This window comes from Xiphias gladius, unplaced genomic scaffold (assembly GCF_016859285.1).
Source record: "Xiphias gladius isolate SHS-SW01 ecotype Sanya breed wild unplaced genomic scaffold, ASM1685928v1 HiC_scaffold_1479, whole genome shotgun sequence".
Taxonomy (NCBI): Eukaryota; Metazoa; Chordata; class Actinopteri; order Istiophoriformes; family Xiphiidae; genus Xiphias; species Xiphias gladius.
The window spans coordinates 130,779-154,955 of record NW_024401809.1 but is presented as its reverse complement, the minus strand read 5'-3'; the positions used below and the strand labels follow the sequence as shown (position 1 = coordinate 154,955).

The 24,177-nt window shown below is 37.5% G+C and overlaps 1 protein-coding gene across 1 annotated transcript in view; it reads left to right on the top strand.

Annotated features, from left to right (window-relative positions):
* The window catches only part of LOC120787484 (voltage-gated potassium channel subunit beta-2-like), a 106,424-nt gene extending 85,313 nt beyond the window's left edge, over positions 1-21,111 (top strand). Inside the window, exons 7-14 of the mRNA XM_040123158.1 lie at positions 10,310-10,353; positions 10,454-10,540; positions 13,363-13,448; positions 13,812-13,932; positions 16,024-16,118; positions 16,906-17,026; positions 17,515-17,603; positions 21,022-21,111. Coding sequence (XP_039979092.1) covers positions 10,310-10,353; positions 10,454-10,540; positions 13,363-13,448; positions 13,812-13,932; positions 16,024-16,118; positions 16,906-17,026; positions 17,515-17,603; positions 21,022-21,111 — 733 coding nt within the window. The remainder of the gene's footprint in view (positions 1-10,309; positions 10,354-10,453; positions 10,541-13,362; positions 13,449-13,811; positions 13,933-16,023; positions 16,119-16,905; positions 17,027-17,514; positions 17,604-21,021) is intronic.
* The last annotated feature ends 3,066 nt before the right edge of the window (positions 21,112-24,177 follow it).

Genomic DNA, 24,177 nt, shown 5'->3' with positions numbered 1-24,177 from the left:
CTGACCAAGAACCCAACGGTCACTTTAAGAGAGCCAGACTTAAACCCCAAAGAAAATCTGTGGAGAGACCTGAAGATGGCAGTTTACAGATGCTTTCCATCCAATCTGACAGGACTTGAGAGGATCTGCCAGGAAGAATGAGATAAACTGCCCAAATGGAGGTGTGCAAGGCTTGTAAAGATTTCCCCAAGAAGACTTGAAACTGTAATTGCTACCAAAGGGGATTCTACAAAGTATTAAATTAAGAGTCTGAATGAGTGCTTTATTTGTAAATCAGGAAGTCCCAGAACACAGAGTGGGTGCTGATCCAGCGGGTCAAGGGAGAGAAAAAGTCACGGAACGCAACAAAAAATCCACAGTGCCTGGAGCACATTGGACAACACCTAGGTGGTAGCTGTCAAAAAAAGACAAAACTAAACAAAACTGTCATAACAAACAAAACATTATTTATTAAAATGTAATAATCAGAGAAGTCACAATAATCACTCAAAATCAGCAGGAGGAGGTGAGTAAAAACAGCTGTTTACGGCTTGCAGCTCTATCTCTCTCTCTGTCTCTCTTTCGTTGACTGTCCCTTCACTTCCTCGCCGTTTCCCTTCTGTCTTCGGATTGATACAATAGGGGTAGAATGGAATTCTATTCACGACCACGAAAAGCAAGCAGACTAAGAAACAGCACAGTCCATGGTTGTGAAGCAACAGCTAAGCAATAGTCACATGTATCTCAGCCAATAATTTTGTTTTTTTTGCTATTTTTCAATAGATACATAAAGCTTAAGCAAAGGGGGCAAAAACTACAAGAAAATAAAAAATTTATTTATATAAATATTTACAGATTTTTAGTGACAAAAGAGGTGCCTGATCCAATCAAACAGGTGCCACTCCCAATTTCGGAAATTAAGCCCCGGTCTGAATACTTCTGTAAATGATCGATTTCAATTTTTGATTTTTAATAAATTTGTAAAAATTACTAAAAACATGTTTTCACTTTGTCATAATGGGTAATTGAATGTAGATTGATGGAAAAAATGTAAATTTTATAAGTTTAAAATTAAATATACAAAACAATAAAGTGTGCAAAAAGTGCAGGGAGCAGAAGTGCAGTTAACTAACTCTTGAACCTGAATATACTTGGCCATTGTTAACAGACTGACTCAGTCCATGCAGTGTGACCACGCACATGTTCTCAAAGAAGACTTTGAAGAACTTTTCTAATCACAGATATTCGACAGCCAGCCTTATACTGTATCTACATTGTTTCTGCTTAGGCTGAGCTACTGGTGTTTCTGATCTACTAGTGACTATGTTGACTGGTGTTGGCCAAATTAGTCTGTGTCTGTGGTTGCAACAGGTGTTGAAAACAGGAAGAGAACAAGTAGCTATCTTTGTGAATGCCACTTTTTTTATTTTTCATCATAGTGCCAAAATATACATACTGTATTTCCTCAAATAGTGACCGGGGCCTTTGTTTACCTCAACTGCAGAAGGTAACAGGCCTTTATTTGAAGCAGGCCTGTATTGAAGGCAGGCCTTTACTTCTGTTTCCCTCTGTTACACTGTTACTTAAGATGAGTAATTCAACAACAAACTTTGAAAATAGCGTGATTATATTGTTGAATTTATCAAATTAAAGTGATAGAAATGCATGCACATTATATGACACTCCGCAGAAGTTTATTTTAAAAAGTTTTAAAAAGTTTATTATAAAACTATTTGCACTTGTTGACCACGTGCCCAGCCATTATCGGACACCTAGCTTCGGTTTTTATTTTACTATGTATGTATTTATCTTTAGAGTCTTGGTAGAGTAAAAAACTTATGTAACTATGGAAGTTGTTGAAAACTTTCAAACCTATCTGATTCGTCTTTGGATTCTTGTTTGAGTAAACATCTTTACAATAACAAAATATTCTGTTCCATTTTAAACGTGATCATCTGAAAATAAATGCAAGTCATGATACTAACCCAGTGCGCCAAATTTTGGGCTCTAAACATACAGTACAAGTCATTGAGCATATTAGCCTGGCATCTTTCTTACAGAAGGGAAGCTCCCAGATCAACTTGTGACCATGTATATGCATCAAGATAATTTGGTCATCTCCATTGCTTAAAAACTAATAAGCAGGCATTTAGATTAGTTTCTGAGATAAATTATCAATTATATTACTGTTGTGTTTGCTAACACACCCAAACATTACAACCATATGATTGTTGACAATCTCATTGCAAAACCATGGACAATGACATGGAGTTGATGTGTCCAGATAATTGGCCATATAGGTACGTTAAAGACAACTTTCTCAAGTGTTTACATCAATAGTAATATAATAATAATATAATTATAAAATAATAAATAACTATTATATTAATATTAATATTTATTCTATCAATATAAATTTGCGTATTTTTAAACAGCCGCTTATTTGGGTTGGAAACCACTTAAATGCCCAGTGTCTCGTCTTAAGTGCATGGACAGTCATCACAAAGTGATGTGCATCATCCCTATTTGTGTTGCTCCACTAATCTTACTAGTAGTTACTAGTTACAGAAAGTTCTCTGACAAAGTGCACCTTTATAGCATTCTTGAATACTATCCCCCCCAAGCCAAGAGCTGATTGGATTAACACTGTACTAAGCTAACCAGTTTACTGCCTGAGCCAACTACTAGACCAAACAGCAAACAGCATGTTTAAGGCAACTAACATGCTAGGCTAACAGCATGCTACAGCCATCCCTTCTTGGCAATCCACCAAACAAACCGTCCAAGCCTCTTTAGCTACCTAATCTTAGCAGGCAAAACACCATACACTAGTGATGTTACATATTACACTGAGGCCCCGCAGAGGGTGTCAACTACAAACAGTTTCCACCAAAGCTTCATTTCGAGAGTTGTGTTGTTTTTCAAACAATCACTTGATCAATGACAATGAGGCCTCGGTGTCAGCACAATCCCATGATCATTTTTCTGCTTCCTCCAGGCTATCCTTACAAGCCTCCACAAAAACCTCAACAAATCTTGAGCATATTCACACAGCCATTAGGCCCAGCGCCTGATGCCTGATGCCATTTTCACCTCTTTCAAAGCTGGGGCTTTAACATCCATTGGGTGGTCAATTGTCCCAATGGGGGCATATCTAGAGGTAAAGCTAACTCCCCAGTGTCACAGTTCATTCAGTTATTCATTCATTCTCTGCCTGCCTTTGCCAAGTATCAATGACTCTCTTGGCCTGAAAAACCTTCGACTGCCACCTGCTCTGCAGTTACCCCAGCCCTTTCTGCCTTCCAGCAACCTGTGTCCTCCCCGCACCTCCACTCACCGGTGCCTCATTCCCCATTTACTTCCTAATATATATAGTATATATACCGATCCATTAGTAGCAAACCACTCCAGTTAGTTCCAGACAGTAGCAGTGGAAAGTAAATGGAACCAGCGTGCATTTTGTTTATCTTGATGACATCCTCATTTTCACTAAGACCAGGCACTAACACACCCAGCATGTCTGGGCCATTTTCCAGAGGCTTTTGGGCAATAAAGTCTTTGTGAAAGCAGAAAAATGTGTTTCATGTGCCCAATGTGTCCTTTTCAGAGTCTGTGGTCTCTTCAGGCAACATACAAATGGACGCGTCCTAGGTTAAAGTGGTGGTGGAAAGGCCTGCTCCAGGGTTTCGCAACAGCTTCAGCATTTTCTTGACTTTGCTAACCTTTAAAGGCAGTTCATCTGCGGCTACAGTACAGTAGTGGCACCCCTGAACACTCCCACCTTCTCCAACGTCCGTTTTGAGTGGACTAAGCAGGCAGACCAGGCTTTTCAGGACCTAAAATGTTGGTTTGCCTCAGGTCCCATCCTCACCATCCTGGACCACAGCTGCCAGTTTGTGGTTGAGGTGGACAACTTTGATATGGGGGTGGGGCTGTCCTCTCCCAATACCCTGCTCAGGACCAGAAACTCTACCCCTGTGCTTTCTTTTCCTGCAAGCGTGGTGTGGATGGCTCACAAGAATCTTGAATACATCCGCACTGAACTAAACTCCACAACTCCCACCAGGCTAGATGGGCCCTATTCTTCAACCGGTTTAACTTTGTCTTCTTCTACCATCTGTGGTCCAACAACATCAAGCCCAGACCAACAGCCAGATGTAGCGGATCATGAGGATCCTTATATATAGATCCTAGCATATACTGTATACCCATACATTTTTACCTACCCTCTGCCAGATTGTCTACTGTGCCATCCCAGCTGTAGCTTTCCAGCCTTACCTGTTTTGCCTGTTTTTGTATGCCTGTTTTGACTTTCTGCCCATTTTTGAACTTTACTTTTTGCCTGCTCCTTATCTCTTTTTGCCTGGTTTTCCTGCGTGCCTGTGGCCAATAACTGCCCACTCCCTGACTTAGCCTCCTGTTTATCCTTGCATGCTTTTTGGCTGCTTAGCTTAAATAAGGGTGAACTGTTTTGAACTTTTTTTTTCGGTGTCTTTTAGTTTTGTAGTTGGGTCCTTCCAATTCAAGTCACACTTTCTCAAACTTTAGCTTTACCTTTCCCAAGTAAGCGTCTCACTACGTATTGTCTTGATGAACTTCCTTTGGCTTGTTCCTCTAGCTCATTCCTTTTACCATCTGTTTTTCCCAAGACCTACTTTTCTTAAAGTTGCTGGCCTAGATTTTAGGTAATTTTGCAGCACATTAATTCCCTGTTTTTCACTATCTGTAGTCTTCCCCCACTGCTTTCAGAGTTGTCTTCACTCTTGGACAAGTATGTCTATCTCCCTACCTACTTTTGCTTCTTCCTCAAGAAGATGGTAGAGATTCTAATATCCTGCAAACTTTGGTTACTAGCCTGTCACTGGACTTCACCTAACTGATATGACTGAGTTCTTAAGAAGTACTGATCAATGCAAACGGAATATTTCCTTTTACATAACAAGAAATGACAGTACAAAAATGCAAAAAATATGTTTGATCTAGTTTAGATACAGTGTCTCCATAATCTAGTTTGTCTACCTAAGAGCACTGAGAGATTTATTTTTCATCTATTAAATATCCCTCTCAGTACATATCGTTACCATTATTGTACAACAACCAAATATGAGGAACTCTTATAAAAATAAATGTTTATTGGCCAATATATTATAGTCAGATTTCAGATTCCTCTCTCAAAATAATCTACTTGATCCAAAGCAGCCTAGTTTTAAGAGCGGCAATTCCACTGAAACTGTCCTGCTGTCAGTGATAAAAATCCTTAAATCAGCGAGACGTAATACCCAGTCATCAGTTCTCATCTTGCTGGGCCTGTCAGTATCCTCTGACACAGTGATTCAGCAAATCCTCATGTCCACCCTATCCGAACTAGGTATCTCTGGTACAGCACTAATCTAGTTTACCTACAGATTGAGGATGATTCAAAGCGGCACAACAAGAAGAGTTTACGTATCACTTTCTTTACCAGAAGGATTTGTGGTCAGTCCCCTTATTGTCTCAATAAACACCAACTCTTTTTTTTCTGATTATTCACTCACACACACACTCCACTTTCCATTATTCTCCACTGACTCCTTTATGCTGCTCGCATTACATTCACAGCCCTAATGCTCAACTACTGAGGGGCCATTAGCACAGCACTGGTACATGGGTACGTGAATTAACTCATTCAGGTTAATTACCCTTCTCGTCCACTATGACCAACAAATGAACAATGACTAATCCTACCATCACGGCAAGATAGGAAATCTCAATCCAAACTCTTCTCCTGTGTAGCCCCTCAATGGTGCCATGAGTTACCAGACTACTTACTCAGAATATTTACTTACCTAATATGCCCTAATTTATCTCTTTTTCTCTCTTTCTCTTTTTCTTGATCCTTCTAGCTAGTTCTTTCTCAGAAACTCCAGTATCACAGTATTAGTTGGGCTGTAGTTTGTTCTAAGGAAAAGCACTCATTCTCAGCAGAATTAGCCTGTGCTACAGTGGCAGCAATTGAAAGTGTTCGACTTTTCTACAATGGTTTGGCTGTAGCTCTGCGGCAATCACACACTATTCTCCAGCCTCATAAAGTCCTACATGCGATTCTTTGCAACCAGGATTCACAAATCGGCACCTTCATCACTACATCACTATCTCTTAGCAATATCAATTCTTGTGAATTGTCTTAATGTATTTCATATTATACAGTTGCACATATCCCATTGAATATATTTTTAAGCTATCCATTAAAATGTTTTCAATCACTGTTGCCTAAGGGTAGATTTATTTTACATGACAGCATGTGGATTAAAACATGCTTATTGCAAATAAAAATCAGCATCTTATAAAATATATAGGCTGCCTGCAAAAATCCAATATTTATTTTACTAAAACCTTGTCTGTGGTTGTGTGTGTCACTGTGCTAACACCCACCACTATGTACGTGAACCATGTGAGTGGAACCACTTTGGGTTTACAAAACTGTCATTTTGCTCCTAATTGTGGGACATTTTACAGATTAACCGCATCTCTATACTGTTGTGTTTACTTAAAAAATGTATTTGAACTTCAATACTTTGTTCTTGCTGAGGTTGAAAAGGCTGTCTAAATCCTATTACTAACCTTCCTGCAACAGCAGATTTGGCATCCTTTCTGTGAACATCACACAAGATATTTTTGGAAATTATAAAAAATATTGTAAGAAACCATCTAAGGAAAGCTGTGAGTGGAATCACTTGTAGCTACTACTATAGGAGTAATTTTGAGATTTTCAATAAATACTGTATAAGCCTGCTTATTCAAGGTCAGCAAGGTCAGTGAGGAAATATGTGCCAAGCTGCAGAACAGGGCCAGACAGGGATAATAATTCAGGCAGGCCAGCCCATACCAATCTTCACACATTCACAACAAACCATGTATATTGTAACTGTTTTGTTGAAATATTTTTTCTCTGTGTACTGTTTATGCCAGAAATATATCTTTTACTTTTATTAATAGACAAAAATTTGGTTCAGAAAACATCCAAAACAGTTAATATAACCCACTAAAGTAGACAACAAAAGCTGACAAAAGTTGAAACCAAAGACAATTAGTTTAAAAACTGATACCACCTTAAAACTACCTTAGAACAACATCAGCGCACTACTTTCCCAACCCCCTGGTAATTGAGAGAGCTCATCACAGCTGCACACAGAGAGCTGACAACAGGAGTTCAATTAATCAAAGGCCGATTCTGGTCAAATTCCTGAGTTTCCAAGATACAGTTAAAACGCTTCGCCTGGGCAGACAAAAGGGAGAACTCCTGACAAGTACAAGGATTCACTTCTACACTGACTATAGTGCAGATATAGTGGATATTAACATTGCCTACTTGCTTCTCTATCCTTCTGTTCTTCGCAACAAGCGGGGAGAAGAAAAGCTGAGTCCCATGTCTCAAAAACTCAGATGGAAAACATTGTTTACTTCTGAGGAGATTAATGCCATATTTACCAATTATTATAAATTATTATATACATCAGAAATATGTGAAAGAGACCCTCAAATAAATGCAAACTTACCACAAATATATGAGCAACAATGACAGACTTTGAATAGATCAACTACATTTGCAGAGATAAAGGAAGCTATTGATGACATCCCCTCTGGGAAAGCTGCTGGCCCTGATGGCTTTCCCCCATGATTATACAAGGTATCTAAAGACACTTTACTCTTAAGTACAATGTATGAGCATTCCTTCCTGAATCAAAACTGCCTAAATCAATGCTGTGTTAGAAACAATGAATGAAATCAATGAATTTAGTAGTCTCTCTGACTATAGGATCCATGTAGGTAAATCTAGTTCTCTACCACTGGAAGGTAGCAGAAATCGAAATAACAGCATAACTTCCCCATTCAATTTGGTCTACAATGGCTTTAAATATCCGGGAATCCTACCAACTGGAGGCACTGGTTAAGATGAATTTATCGCCTATCCTTAAACAAATTGGATTTACTTAGATGGTTGTCACTTCCAACTTCCTGGCTCGGGTGGATAGATGTTAACAAAATTAATAAACTCCTTAGAATTTTGTGTCCTATGCAAATGATACCAAATACCATCCCAGGCAGCTTTCTTAAAGATCACCACAGGATCATGTCCAAGTTTATTTGGAAAAATGGACATCCAAAAATGACTTTGGAAAAACTCCAAATGCCACTGGTAAATGGAGTTCTTGCAGTATCAAACTTTTAATGTTATCAATGATCAATCCACATGGCTAGACCTTGAATCTCAAGGATGTAGCCCACTCTCATTATCAAGTGTACGATTCTTAAATAATGACAAACAATTACCAGGTATTAGGGATAACCTTGTAACCTTGTGAGCAACATCCTTAGTACATGGAATAGTGTAAAGAAGACATTTTCTATCACCAGAAGATACTCTTTTTATGCACTGATTTTTGATAACCCTATCTTTATTCCTTTTCGTGTTGACCCTGATTAAAGAGTGGAAAACATTTGGAATCCAGGTGATAAATGATCTCTATTAAGGTGATACTTTGGAATCATTTAACCACCTTCAAGGAGAGTATGGCTTCACTTTTTCACCACTTTTTCAGATTTTCACCACATTTGCCTGTTGAAGAGGAAATGAATTAGCTAATTTTACCAGAACCTGTTCTCGTTAAGTAATACTCTCAGCAGCAGGCAATCACATAAATGAGACCTTAAAACCGCAATAACTGATCACCAATGGAAACAATAATGATAGTAAAAGAATATGTAGCAATTACAATCCTAGGAAACTCCTAATATTATACATAAATTACAAACTACCCCCTATTGCAGGAGCAAATATGACAATGACTGTTCTGGTGTATGTATAAGGTGCATGCAGCATGTAGGCACCTATGTGCATTTCATGTGGCTCTGTCCAGAAATTCATAAATTCTGGGTTGAGACTGGTAATCAAGTATTGTCCATAATGTGCTCTGCTATTGAGCTTAATCTTCTGCAATGTATTTTAGGCCTACATGCTACCTCACCTAAATTAAACAGATTTAAGAGAATCCTTAGTCTTCTGTGGCACTGTGCATGTTTATCAATCATAGTGTTGGTTAGATTTTTTCAAACCCTCTGTTTTAAGTTGGCTTTATATTGTTCTACAACTATTCCCCTGGAAAGGCTCACACATGTTCTCCAAGAAGCATGAATGGGTTTTTCTCTGTTTGGAGCTCTGTTATAGATTTTATTGGAGAGGACTATCCTGAAATCATACTAAAAGGTTTTGCAACTCTGGGATCCAAGTGATCCCCAAAGGGTAAAGCCCATATGTTAATTAACATTTCATTGTTATTGTATATCTATGTATGTTTTTGTGTTGTTTTTGTCTATTAGTCTGATTGTCTGATTTGTATTTTGTATTGTATTTGTAATTTTTATTTTATAATTTTTATTTGGGGTATGCGCCATTCTTTTTGAGGGTAACATTGAGTGTGTTACCTGTATAAACTGAATTGAATGATTGAAGGAATTAAAAAAAAAGTTCTGAGGGGCTGTATTGTTTGTGAAAGTCCACTTGCATGCCAGGGTCCTCCATTGGTGAATCTGAGGTCACTGCTTATCATCCTCTTGGGGTCAGGGTTGTCTGCTCCTGAATTGAGTCAATTAACCTGGAATCAGAGCCTCTGTTGCTCAATTATTCGTTCCTTCAAAGTTTCCAAAAAATACATTTTCTTCTTCATTTTGGTCTCAGTGATTTAAAAAAAAATGGAAAAAATTCAAACTGCTTGCTCAAAGATGCTACCACACTCTACTGTGGCTGTCCTTAAATATTTTCTGTGCTAGCTTAAAGCAAGTTTGGTTTATACACACAAAAAGCTGTGAAAAAACATCCTATCAGACATGTTTTACAATTTTTTTTTATTTTTTTTTTTTATAATTTCTCCCCAAATTGCAACAGCTCAGCTACTGTACCAAGGTACAGTAGACAAGTCAGCTCTGTATGTCTGTATGGTGCATTCAGTGCGTGCTGTGGCCAAAGATTCAATTGACTCAACCAATTTGTGTTGCACCACTGCATGAGTATACTGTAATGCACAGTGTCAAGTGATAGATTTACCCTGTACCCTGTAGTGATAAATATGGGAACTACATCCCACATGAAATTATTTTTCTGCTTGACTGAAACTTTACACATATTTATAACCAAGGTTCTTAGTTAAACAACAGAATTTGGTTCTGTGCTATGTGCTCATGTGTATTAAATATAGCAATTAACAATATAAAATACATATTACAATTCTACACACAGATTGAAATGTTCTAGTTTTAAAACCTTGAGTTCTGAAATTAAATGTTTGTTTTTCAGAGCAGAAATGGAAAGAGGATTATCTAGAAAACATATAATCGAAGGTAAGATTTTTAGAATTCTAAAATCATATATAATTATAATAAGGATCAGAATGCTTGTATATGATAATGCAATGAATATGAAATTATCTTTATGAAATAGGTCTAAGAGCATCACTAGAGAGACTTCAATTGGAGTACATAGACGTGATTTTTGCAAATCGACCAGATCCTAACACACCTATAGAAGGTGGGTGTGCTTATTCTTCAAGAGACCAGAGTCTTGTTTCTTTCTTTCCATTGTGGTGAAATTATACTGGGCCTTATTAACTCAAATTTGGCCTGGCCCAACAAGACTTGGGAAGGCTAATTATCCAGATTACATTATAAAATTTAAAGACATTAATAACTATTTTGATTAAAAAATACACTAACATATAAACAAGTTTAGATATTAGCACAGCCAGTTAAACTGGCTTAAGGTTTACAGAGGTTTCTGTATGATCTGCCAGAGAATCTAACTGGCATCCCATCGGAAACACTGGGGGCTCTGTTTTGATGAGTGAAGGTGTGAAGCATGATGCACACTCAAGTGTGTATGTTTGGTCATTCAGAGAGTTTTACTGACTGGAGATGCTCACAACGTGCAGAGTTGCAAGTGTGAATGTATAGCAGCATGACAATCTACACAATCACCACATTTAAAATTATAAGAAAGATAAAAGTGAAACTAACAGTGTGATTTAGTGTGATTTTCTCTTCTTACATTTTCTGAATTAAGCTTTTAAGTTTCAGCTTGATGTAAGCTTGCATGTAACAGTAACCTCTGATAAAGTGGGAACTAAACAATTACCTGTTACACGTTTGCCTCATAATCTGGCATTTACCATGAATGTTATTTACTGTCCTCATAAATGTGGATTTTTTTCATTGAGAAATCTTTTTGATGGCTGAGTGCTCAGTTTAGACTTATGATTCATTGGTGTCATCAGTTCTAAAATCTACAGGTCATCTGGTCATACAATCAGTGCTGTACCAAGTCATTGTGCCACACACTTTGCAAGACATTGTTTTACAGCTTTGCTTCTGGCTGTTCATGTGTTCATGTGTAAAATCTGGCCGTGTTGCAAGAAATGCACTATGTGATGGAGTCTCATTCCCCCACTGAGAGCCTTAACTGAGTACATGTATAGGCTAATGAGCCATTCCAGAGCATTGCAGCTGACATACTTGAACCTCCAATTTATAGACGGCGTCAGAGCTGGGTTTATGGGGCTTAAACGCTGAATGTTTACAGCAAAATCTAAGATCTGATGATAAAGCACTGACGGAATGGAAAACAGAGCCCTTTCCCCTCTCCCTTGAAGACTTTTTGTTCAGCCCCTGTCAAACTTTTATTCTATCTGTGAATATACAAGAAAGGGTGATTTCATCAGTTTTTTGCCCATCATCACAATCTTGTAATGTTATTTATGATGTCAGACAAGGTAAGCCCATAAACACTGAACAGAGATTTGAAACAACATCATGTAGACTGTTTTATCGTATAACTAATATACAACTTTAAGATGCCTATAATTTAATTTAATATCTCAATAACTTTTAAAACATAGTTTATTATAGTGATTTAACTAGGTTTCTTGGCATTTAATTATATTGATTTCGCTTATTGAACTTATTAGTTACGCCACCTTAAACGAGAGAAGTGAAATAAAACAGCAACTCAGTCAGATTATAGGCTAAAATGAGTTTGATATATTTATGTTAAAGGAGGAAAAATCAGTTTTTTCACTTTCTTATTTTATTTTGAACAACAAAACAAAACATATCAGGGAGCAAAGTACACAATGAAAGTAAATACACAAATTTCTTATACTGCCATCCCATCGTGAACACATGAAAGTCTGAAAGGCATGTGGCATACAGTTTGTTACTTTTTTACTTTTTAACCAGACAAAGAACTTACACAAAAAATACATAGTTTTGGAGAAATTTCTCTGTCTCTATTCTTGCACACAGCAGGACATGAATTATCATATTTACTACATATTTCAAGAGTCACATGCAGATTATTATTTATCTTCTATTGTATTTCATGGATTGCACAAATATTATACACACTTGGTATTTTGTGCCAAGTCTTGTCGTCTAGGTGAACACCAAAATCCTGTTCCCAGATATGTTTAACATTCATGGTAGTCTTATCATTCATAAGCATCTGGTCGTATATATAGGTCATTACTTTTTTATTAAGTGTTGGTGCCTTCCCTAATAATATTATCAAGAATATTCACCTTTCTGCCACTTTTATGATATGGAGTTAAGCTGAAGTAACTCCTGATTTGTAGATAACAAATTGAGTCTTTTTGAGGAATATGGAACTCTTCCTGTAATTGCTGAAAAGATTTTAATGCTTCACCTAATCTGTATTGTTAGTAATAAATGCTAAGAATATTGGCTAATCCCTAAGTATTTACGTACGCAATTTAAAGACATGCAGAGGTTTCTAACAAAAAAATTATCTTTCATCTTAGCTTGCAACTATCTAGAGCTGTGTGGTAGCTGTGCGTTTAGAGTAATGATAGTAAGAAGAAGAAGAAGAAGAAGACGAAGAAGAAGAAGAATTGAACCTACACATAACATCCCTAACATCAGTCAACCAACTTATTTATCCAACAGCCGGGTTAATGGGAATCTCTAAAGTTGGTTGCCAATACTGCATGGTATGCCATGCAGTATTGTATTTTTTTTTTTTTTAACTTGGTTAGTTCAACCAGATGTCAGAGAAAATCCAAGAAGTGATGTTGTTAAGGGGCTGTTGAAAGTGTAGGGAATATTTAAAAACCTCTCAGAAAGATGTGTTTCAATCCAGCTTCTTCCAGTAAATTCAATATATGCTGAACACAGAATTTACATAAACAACATTCTAGACAGTGCAGTTTTTATGCTTTTTCTTTACGATCTTATTTAATCTGATCTCTGTTTTCTCCTTATAGCGCTTTCTGTCTTTCTGTAGTGTGTCTGAGGATTGCTGAATCTCTGTGATATTGCTAATTTGGGCTGTTTTGGTAGAGACGGTGAGGGCAATGACCCATGTGATCAACCACGGGATGGCCATGTATTGGGGAACATCACGATGGACCTCCATGGAAATCATGGTGAATTCACACACAAGTCCCAAAACAGCCTGTAAATCAGCATATCAGCATCATATGTCCATTTGGTTCTTTGTAACTGAGATTCAACCCACTATCTCAGTTCTTGTCATGTCCCAATTATATTCACTCTAAAAAAAAGCCAAGTGATGCTAGTGCTGGTGTTCTCCATCTGTTTGTGTCTGTTTGGGTCCACCACATTTTGATTTTCAGATTATCCTTCGGTCTATATAAGATTCGAGATGGTGCACATTGGGTTGGCTTAGGTTATCAATTGGTCAATTTTTGATCGGGTCGAAGATTTTGGACATATGAACAACTGAAGGGTGCACAACTGTTCACTAAATGGTCCTCTGCTTGCTGTAGGAGGCTTACTCTGTGGCACGACAGTTCAACCAGATTCCACCCATCTGTGAACAGGCAGAGTACCACATGTTCCAGAGGGAGAAGGTTGAGGTGCAACTCCCTGAACTCTTCCACAATATAGGTAAGCAGCTGCCATAGTCTGTGAGGAACTCTGTCAAATGTAGGGAAAATTAGCGTAATTTTGGGAAATATGGCATTAATTAGAATTATTACGCAGAGCCACTTTAATTATTCATCCTGCGATATAATCTCAGAGTCAGTATAATAAAACTAATAAACTGTTTCTCTTAGTGATCAGTCAAGAATGTATGTAATGCAAAAACTAACTTTAGGAAAGAATTAACTTGAACTCACAAGCAACAATGAATTTGCTACGTAAAGTGACTGAAAGAAAGTTAAGGAAAACAAAAGCAATGTCTTTATACGGGAAAACATTTATATCTATCAGTACTAACAGAGAATAACAACAACGACACAACAAAACAATAACTACACATACAAGTACACTACATTGAATAACTATATTACTGCAGAACCGGAGTTGGCAGGGAAGGCCTGCAAAAGGTGAATAAACCAAAATGATGTGACCATCAGTGCAAGTGGCGGGTAAAAGCGATGATAAATTTAGAGTCATGTTTGGACAGAGAAGCCAATTGTAATTTCTCAGTTCACCCAGTTAGCGGAAGAGAAGTGTAGGCTACTTGTGTGTCTGCGGAATGGTAGCAGCTGAGTCGGTCTGGCAGCATCCGGAGTGGGAGAGAAGGTGCTGCAGCCGCTAGGTGTGAAGGTGAAGATTGTTCTATTGAAATTGTTAGAACAATGCATAGAGAGAATGGGCAGAATTGGACACTTATAGCACCAGTAAGAAAGGAAATCCAAAGTTGAATTCCAGTGGTGATCTTTTATAGTGAAAGTTTGGGAAAGAGATTCAGAGAGGCAACTGACCAATCAACAGACATGCACACCCTCCTGCTGCAGTATTAACATTCACACCCCATTTGGGCACATTGTCCAGTATAGGTCAGATGCCAAATGTCTAATTGTCTTACTTTTAAGGCAATTTCCTAAATACTGTATCTTGTTTCTAAACTACTACAATGACTAAAGATCTGGTGTCCTGATGCCCAGGTAAGAAATATTAATACATACATTTAACAAACAAACTACTTGCAGAATTAAATTATAAATGATAGCAAGTCTCTAACATAAGAAGGCATACATTCAAACAGTAAGAGAGGTAATAAAGTAATGGAATTGTGACATTTTAAGATCAGAGATGTTTTGTTGACAAGAGTTTCATTGTTTGGAGAAGAGTAGAGGAAATAAACAATCAGAACGAGGGGGCTTTGGCATATCCAGCCTGTGACTGGGAAGTTCTGTTTTCAGACACACATGCCAGTTCCCTCCTTGGTTCTGTCAGTCTAACAGTGATGTTGGATTCCTTTTACTTTAAATTTCATCTTGAAGAATATAATTCTCCTCTCGTCTGTATAAAGTTCCATGTGCATTGAAGGAATAGTTTTAGGGGTTAAATATCACTTATAGCATGGCAACGGCCCCCCTGCTGTTAGAACGGCCTGTGTAATCTTCAATATGGTCTTCTAGGGCCATTAGCAGTTACTTATTAATCCAGTTTTATCTTGTGTCTCCTCCACGAGGTCTTTGATTGTCTTTAAATGTAAACACCAGTCGTTGTTTGGTATCTGGTCAGTGAAGCAAATGGCCTGAACTAATTTACAGCTGTGGGAAAAGAACTAGTGCTGAAGGGGGGTGAATCTTTTGGGGGTAGCTTGGAATGCATTACACCTCAGGAACATCTGTCTCTTGTGTTCTGCTCAAAGTAACATACACCCAGTAATTACAATAATGAAGAACTTGTACACCTCATCAGTAATATGTATTATTATGTATTTTGTTTGTAAGATATTGAATCAGCTATGCTAATAGGTGTTCTTTGTTGGGAAATTGTAGTGGTGGGCTTCCATTTAATACTAATTTTGTTTAAGTCATTGAATTTTTTTGTTACGTTATACTTTAACTGCATTAGTTTGAATTGTATTTGTTTGTTTTTAATGTTGGCCTTTTCCATCCTAATGTTAATCCTAGTCTTATATTCTCCCATATTGTACAATTGTAAATAAACAAGACATTTAACATTAGAAATGTATTGTGTGTGATTTGGTCCTTTACAAGGCCTGTTTTGTGCATGCAGGCATTGGAGCTATGACATGGTCTCCACTGGCCTGTGGGGTCATCTCAGGGAAGTATAGCAATGGGATCCCCCCTTATTCCCGTGCCTCACTTAAGGTAACACTCTTACTTCATCCACTACTTATCGCATTCTATTGTCTCACATGCCTCATGTACCCTGTTTTATCTGAACCTACTTCCCTTATACCAATAATCCTACCAGCATTCACAATGAAGACAAAGCATCCAATCCCAAATGCATGTCAAAGCAAGCAAGCAAATACATTTGAGCACAGAATAGATTTTTCTTTCCTCAAATTAAATTACATTCAAATTCCCAGATAGCCACTAATGAAGCTACAAGCTACTGTACTCTTCATTACAAGAATTTGAGCAACAACAACACTACACTTTTACAGAAAGTAGCGAGCTATACTACAAGCTGTTCAGAAAACAAGGCAGAGGCTATTTCGCATCAAGAAAAATCTGTTGTTAAGTGAAATAAAGAGGTCGACAGAACGGAACAGAAACTGAGTGAGACGTGCACTTTACCAGTTCCCACCCCACAGACCAGTTCTCCAGGGCTGCCTGTGTCCTTGTGGACAGGTCAGCTCCTGGTTCCGCACTCTCTCTGATCCATAATGTCAAACCAACCCACTGCTTTATTCTCCCTTGAATCAGAAGACAGGGTGGAGAATCTATGGTGGACCAGCAGACTGTAGGATGTAAGCGTAGTCATTTTAAGAGAAAATATCTATTCTATTTTATATTTAATGGTATACTGTTCTATAGTATAGAATATATTAAATAATAATTGATGACTATATTGAAGGGCCATTCAAAAGAGCAAATTGGTTTAAACTAATTTTCAGTTTCAAACTCTGTACTGTGCTTTCTGCAACAGGGTTATCAGTGGATGAAAGACAAGATCCTGAGTGAGGAGGGACACCGTCAGCGATTGAAACTAAAAGAGTTGCAGGCAGTTGCTGAGCAACTAGGCTGCACTCTGCCCCAATTGGCTATTGGTAAAACAAAACTGTAATGTGTTGCTCTTTTTTTATGTTCATCATACCCTACTACATAGTACCTGTCTTTTTTCCAAAAGCAATACCTACATTTCTGTCTCTATCATTACAGCAAATTCTATCCATGGTTAATTTTACACTCATTTCTAGAACGCCATCTTTGATTCCCCATCTTTTGTGGTAACTTGTAGTTAAGTTTAATAGATGTTCACCATCGTCGTATTCTCAAAAAGTCTTACAATATTTTTTCCGTAAAACATGAATAAAAACCATGTGAGAAAACCTCCATGGGCCATTCATGAAGCATGCAACATTTAGAAATATTTAGGGAATCATAAAAAATACATGACTACACTTGCACAGATATATCCATTAAATGTATACAGCTTGTTGTAATTCCTTACCCTGTATTGTAATTCAGAGGACTTCAAATCAATGGCTGCTGATGGATTGCTTTCCCCGTTTCTTCCTGTAAAAAATTCCCATAGCCTGGTGCCTGAGGAGTGAAGGGGTAAATTCTGTTCTGCTGGGAGCTTCCAGAACTGACCAGCTGATGGAGAATATCAGAGCAATACAGGTTAGAAAGCTTACAAGCAGCAAATAAAACCAATTTGTTATAAGTTCCATAACCGTAGCTAACATTAAATGATACTAAGCAATCTTGGGTCAGTGTTTGGAACACTTAAGGTCATTTTCACACCCGTTTACTTGGTCCTGAGCAAATAAATATATGATCCATTGTTGCCTTTAAGTTTTGGTCTGTTTTTGTTCTCAAACTTACTTTTTACAGGCAAACCTAGAGGCATAAAAATGAAGTCATATGGGCCCACAATTAACTCATTCACCCACAGCCTCAATTCCCATACTTGAAAAACAATACCAGCAAAAAAAATATTTTAAGAAAAAAATTTAAGGGGTTATTACAGTGACCTCAGGCAGAAATAAATATGAGCATTATTACTCAAGACTGCAACTGGACCTACAAGTCCTCTTGTACTGTAATATTTTATTTTAATGAGGAACTGTAAAAATACACGGAGTAGATCGCAGTAGTTTTTTAAATTAAAATGTGTTGTGAAGGTTTCCTGTCCATATTCTAAGACAAATTGGCAAGCACTGCAACACACAACATTATTTTTTCATTTTGTGATTTTAACAAACTAAAACATTGAGCAGTTTTTGAGCATTAAAAAAAACCAACTGTCATTAAAATTTGCAGTGCAGCAGCACCGATACTTATATTATCATGACTTGTTTTTTTTTCCAAATCCATAAGATTCACCAACACTCTTTTTAAAGTCTAAAGTCATTTTCCCAACTTAATCTCTGGTGTCTAAAATGTCTACAGTGTTCCACCCTCTCTATCCTGCTGTTATTAAAGAGATGTGTGAAATACCTGTGGCCCTTAGACTCGAAGGACTTGCATCCATCGTCAAGCCTGCATTTAACCTGCAAAGGCCATGGCTTATGGTAAATTGTACTCATTAAAAGGCCAATAAAAACTTTTTTGTTGTTTTTCTTTTAAATTATCATCATTATCGGGACATGTTGCACAAACCACATGACATACTGCTAAGATTCAATATTCAAGATTCATAATTCAGGAACAATGCTGTATTTTTAATTATTAGCATAATTACAAATGTCGGTTGGCTTTTTAATTAAGTTTCTTACTTCTAGACAGAACCCGGAAATTCTGGTTTCAGCTAAGCTCTTCATGCCAGCAATGTGTGTGCTTTCCTCTGACAAACCCTGTCACACTTTCAGGTGTGCAGAGAGTTATTCAGTTTCTTGGTGAGTGATCAATGCGAGTCCCTACAACTTCTTACATGTTATTATAAATGCATACATTTTTCAAAAAGTCTGGCCACAGTTTGAAAATTACTTTTGCACTTTTGTAAGATGTATTTGCGGGTGGGGTTTATAGATGTATCAAAATGACATGCCTTGTATAGTGTATGCAAGCACTTAGTGGATAGTTATCAATTCACAGTAATATGCACCAAAATCTGATAACTAGCCACTCAGTGGTTTCATAAAGTATACAAAGTGTTTCATTGTATACTGTATGAATACCACTCAGTGGTTTCATACAATATACAAAGTGTGTCATTGTATACAGTATGACTAAAACAACAATACAATATAGGGTACTGCTGGACGACACAAGATATTTATAGAAATGGACAGAAGTTTTGTACGTTGTTAAAGCTTTGCTTTGACATATTCTGGTGGTCATCTCAAAGTATGATTTCCCTGTTGGTGCTCACCATTGCCAAGCCCCTAAGTAAGTGAACAGCATTATCACTTACAGGAAGAGTGAGAAATTCTGGAGAAAGACTGTTGATATTTGAACTCAACAGTACAACAAATATCCTCTTCAGTGCTCTTTCAAAGGTGCCAGCCCCCGAATTCATGGAAGTGCATTGCCAAGGAAAAAGCTCAATGGCATCCATAGTGTCTTATACGGCGTGGAAGTGGATACTCTCTCTCATAACATAAGCAAAACAAACCTTATATTATTAAACATTGTCAAACAAACAACATGCACACAAACACAGCTCCAAAAACCCAACAAAGTAAAAACTAGCAAGAGTTAGATGTCTAGACAGTTTTTACAAATGTAGAGTGTCAAAGAGGACCATAGGTTTGTAGGTAAGCTAAAAAGGAGGTAATGTTACCTGACACAGCATTTTGAATTATGCATCAATTCAAATAAATCCACTTATGTTTTTAGGTCATCGTACATATAAAACTATGTGCACGTTGTATGAACAAATACCATGATACAGAGCAAACAACAAGACAGCAAACTATGACTACAGTTGCTGCTGCAAAACTAACATGCAAGAGAGGACGACATGGTTTTCCATGCCAGCACACCAGCAGCATACAGTCATATTCACAACTTTCCTGCTACTATAGCTAAAATCGCACCAAAAAAATAACTGGGCAAACTAGAAAGCAAGCCGAATGTCCGTGGGCAAATAATTTAACGTTACCGGACACACAAATGTGACACCTGACCTACTTGCTAACTAACCAGCTGGGATTAGCCATCACTAACATGAGCAAATGTGACAAAACAATACTGACCTACTGCCTCTGTGAAACATAGAAAAATTACCCACCTCTCAAACAGAAACAGGGCAACCTCCCAACCTCTCACTGATGTTAACGCGGTTCTTTGCCATTGCCTGATAGAAACACTTCTTTTTCAACTTTTTTTCTTATGACCCTCTCCTCTTTGGCTGCTCCTCAGCCATCTCTCCTTATTGACAATGCAATTATGTTGTGGAGTATACTTAACGATGACGCCAGTCTCTTGTCTGCAGTCCTGATCAATCCCATTCAAAACTCTGCATGGTCTGGTAGCATTAGGAGAGTAGATTGCTCCTTCTCCTTCCCCTGGTAATCCTTAAATTGGCACCATCCATTAGCATGGGCCAAATTAACCGTTTCTCGTTATCACTGCCCCCTTTTCCCCCCTTCTCTTCTACTTTCCCTTGTCCTGTGCACAAGCACAAATACCCCCTGTTGCTGATTGGCTGGAATAGTGTTGTGTGACTTGCTCTGAGCCACTTTGTTTATTTCCCATTTACAGAGCCAGGGCTGTGTACAAACACTGGATAATACTTCAGCACACACGCAGAATGGACAGCTAGCAGACCATAAGGACATATTCACTGAATCTGACAAAAAAATGAATTGGAAAAAAAAATCGCTTATAATACCTTTAAGCCTATGATCAGCAGATGGATTGTCTAAATACCTCTTGGTCTGTTCTACATCAGAGTTCAAGTGACTGCTTTCACAGCAGCCAAAATGACCCCAACCAAACATGCAAACGCACCAGAGATCTTTGTGACACTCAGAAATAAAGGCCTGCCTTTAATATAAGGCTGTTTAAAGTAAAAGCCTGGTTCTCTCTGTGGCTGAAGTAAGTAAATTGTTTGAGAAATTACAGCAATCCTTTCTTTCTTCTCATTCCACAGGTTCTTCCAAAGTTATCACTCTCCATTGTATCTGAGATGGATGGCATCTTGGGAAATAAGCCCTATAATAAAAAGGACTTCAGATCCTAGAGGCACCAATGAAGAACTCGCACCCTGTCCTCTGCATTCGAAAAAGCAGCAACACACGGGCAATAATTAGCAATTATCTTATAATCTGGAATCTGTTTCCAAAAGACACAAAAAGCAAAAAATGCACCATTACTGATTTCACCAAGTCAATGCACTGTCACTCTACTTTCTTGATCACATTTGCACTTATTGCCAATTAATAATATCCATTTCTACAATATGCAATACTTATTCTAGTAATTGGAACCTCGCCTTGAAGGGGAAAAAAAACACTTTTTTTCTAATCAACTGAGCAAGTGAATCATTGAGTTAGATGCAGCTTGGTGTAACCAACCAGTCTTCTTCTCTGTCTACAGATTAGTGCCTCAGCATGTTGCAGAGTGTGGAACTTGTTGCATTTATGTGCAATTAAACATATGTTGGACAAGACCTGTAAACTTAATGAGCACAAAACATTATGGTGTGATATATTAGCCTTTTCACTGTAATAACAGATCTGTTTAAACAATGTTAATTTTGGTATTTAGATTTATTTTTAATCATAGTGTTTTTCCAAAGACTTGTAATGGTTTCAGTCACAGTTTAGGTATTTAATTATTGTTACATTAATATAGTCTTGTGTTACTATGTTCAAAGTCATATTCATTGTAACTTTAGTAATGCATGTTTGATTTTTTATCAAGCTGTACTTAAAATTTTAAAAGTAACCTTTTGTCAAACACCTACATAGTTGCAGTGGTGTCTGAGGAAATTAAAACAATACTTCAACAATAGTAATGAGCCAACATTTTATAGAGAGCTTTATCAGATTTAAAAGCTCTTTTTTATTTTTATGCATGTATTATCCTGTTTAACTGTTTTGTCTTTGATAAAGTGTCAAGTGATATGCTAAGTAGTTATCTGTCTTAACCCAAACCACTTTCCTGGTTTTTTCCTGAACCTAACAAAGTAGTTCTTGTGCCAAAGCCTACCCAAATAGTGATCATTCCAAAACTTTAACTGCATGTTTATTATTGTTACCATCATGATGGAGGTCCGGTACATTGGCCGCTGGTGTACTCCTATGGGTCGTATCCGAGGTTAGGGGTAAGTGACTTAAATGGCTGTTAAGTTGGAGGACTTGTTCAATTCTACGTTAAAGTTTGATCCAAAAAGTGCTGTTTGATAAATTTAATACTGTAATTCTGATCAGAAAGTAGCAGGAGGTAGTCAGTTAAGTACAATTACATCTAAATTGAACTTCAGTATAGTGCTACTAGAATACATGTATGTATATATTTCCACCATTGATAAACACTATGGTGGTGAGCTGGCAAAGGCAGATCAGTCTTATTTAATAAAATTAAATTAAATAACACATTTGAAAAAGGCTTGCTTTTTACAGAGGCCACCAACATAATGGATTTTGGCACTTGAAAATTCATTATAATGAATGTTGAATGTTTTTCATTTCACTGACTTGACTGCCGGTTTTCTTCTTGGATAGCCATGACCTGAATCTTCATAGACATCGCCTTAATTGCTACAACATATCCACAGTTACCCTTTGTAAAAATAAATAAACTTTTAAAAATGCTGCATTAATATCTTTACATTTTGAGTCTGCCAGAGAGTGAAGGAAACATTACCTGAATTTGATAGGACCATTCAGAAAGCATTGCTACAAATTTGGTCCAGTAGGCCTATGTGTCAAGAACCATATACATACATGTGTTCCATCACCGGTTTTGCTCAAATTACGTTGTGTACAAGTGTAAACAGGGCCTTTAAAATTGCCAACTCACATCAGTGTAGGGAAGGTAGGAAAACTAATATTATTCATTATTTATTATGTTATGTGGGCTAAAGCTGTAGAAATGACTATGTTTTTGAATAAATCAGGAACAACAGTATTTGGGGCCTGTACTGTTTAAGTAAAATACTCTAGGTCCAAGCTCAGAACACCTTGAACATGTGCTGTTGCTAATGATGCAATGTTTTAGGTGCTCCAATTGAGAGAGGTTGTTGTTAGTTACTGCTACTTACTGTCACTGCGAAAAGTGATGTTAATGGAGGGAGAGAAGCTTTATTGCTCCAAAAACCAACATGCCACAGACTCAGACAGGTTGTGGGCATTGAGTTCACGGGCACGGAAGATGGAATCGATAATGGATAAGAAAGTAGATGAGTGGGTAGGAGAATAAATAAGGTGCTGAGCAGATGTACTGGATAGCTGTGCAATGCTCTGCTTACAATATGAAAAGAAAAAACTAATTAATAGAGATGTATTTTTTTTGTTCAGACAGGTAACTTCACAAGTTTATCCATCAGTTTAGCTCTCCGCTTTCTGATGTTTTCCATTGTCTTTTGGAATGCTTTCTGTCTTCATTTGCATTAAACTTTTACATTTCAAACTCACCAAAAGGTGAAAGAAAGTCTTTTCACTGTTGTCTTACATCACAAATTAAGCTTGGCAAAAGTTCAACCGGGAAGCCTATCTTCATGCTTACTTTAACTACCGTCTCTCTCTCTTTCTCTCTTTTTCATTCTCCCTCTCTTCCCTTTCCCTGCCTCCAACTCAATCAGCTGACTTAGGGTAGTCACGCTTTCATTTAAACCAATCAGATTTTGCTCAGCTTCTGTGAGCCAACAATCTTGTTACTGTAAAAATTTAAAACTGTTCCTTTTCACCATTCATAAGTCCTGCTCTGCATCACATCCATCCAGATCTTCAGCCATTGCTCTTTCCCCCATCACGACCACCACAAGTGTCTAGACTACATTGGGGGATTTTCATGTGCAGCTCATGGAATGATGACATCAGGATGGAGTCTAAGTGCCAAAGACACCTCAAATATTCATCTTTTTTAATGTGCACTCTATATCAAACAACTAAATTTAATTACTAAGCCTCTCCATCTGTCAGTGTCTCCTGATTGAACTGCAATCGCCTACCAACACCTTCCAAACCAAGATGACGCTGGTCTAATTTCAATTATGTATAGACTAAGCAGGGTCACCTTTTCAATTACATATATCCTTAGCAGTAGTAGATGAGAATATGGACCAGTATGGTTTATGGAGAAG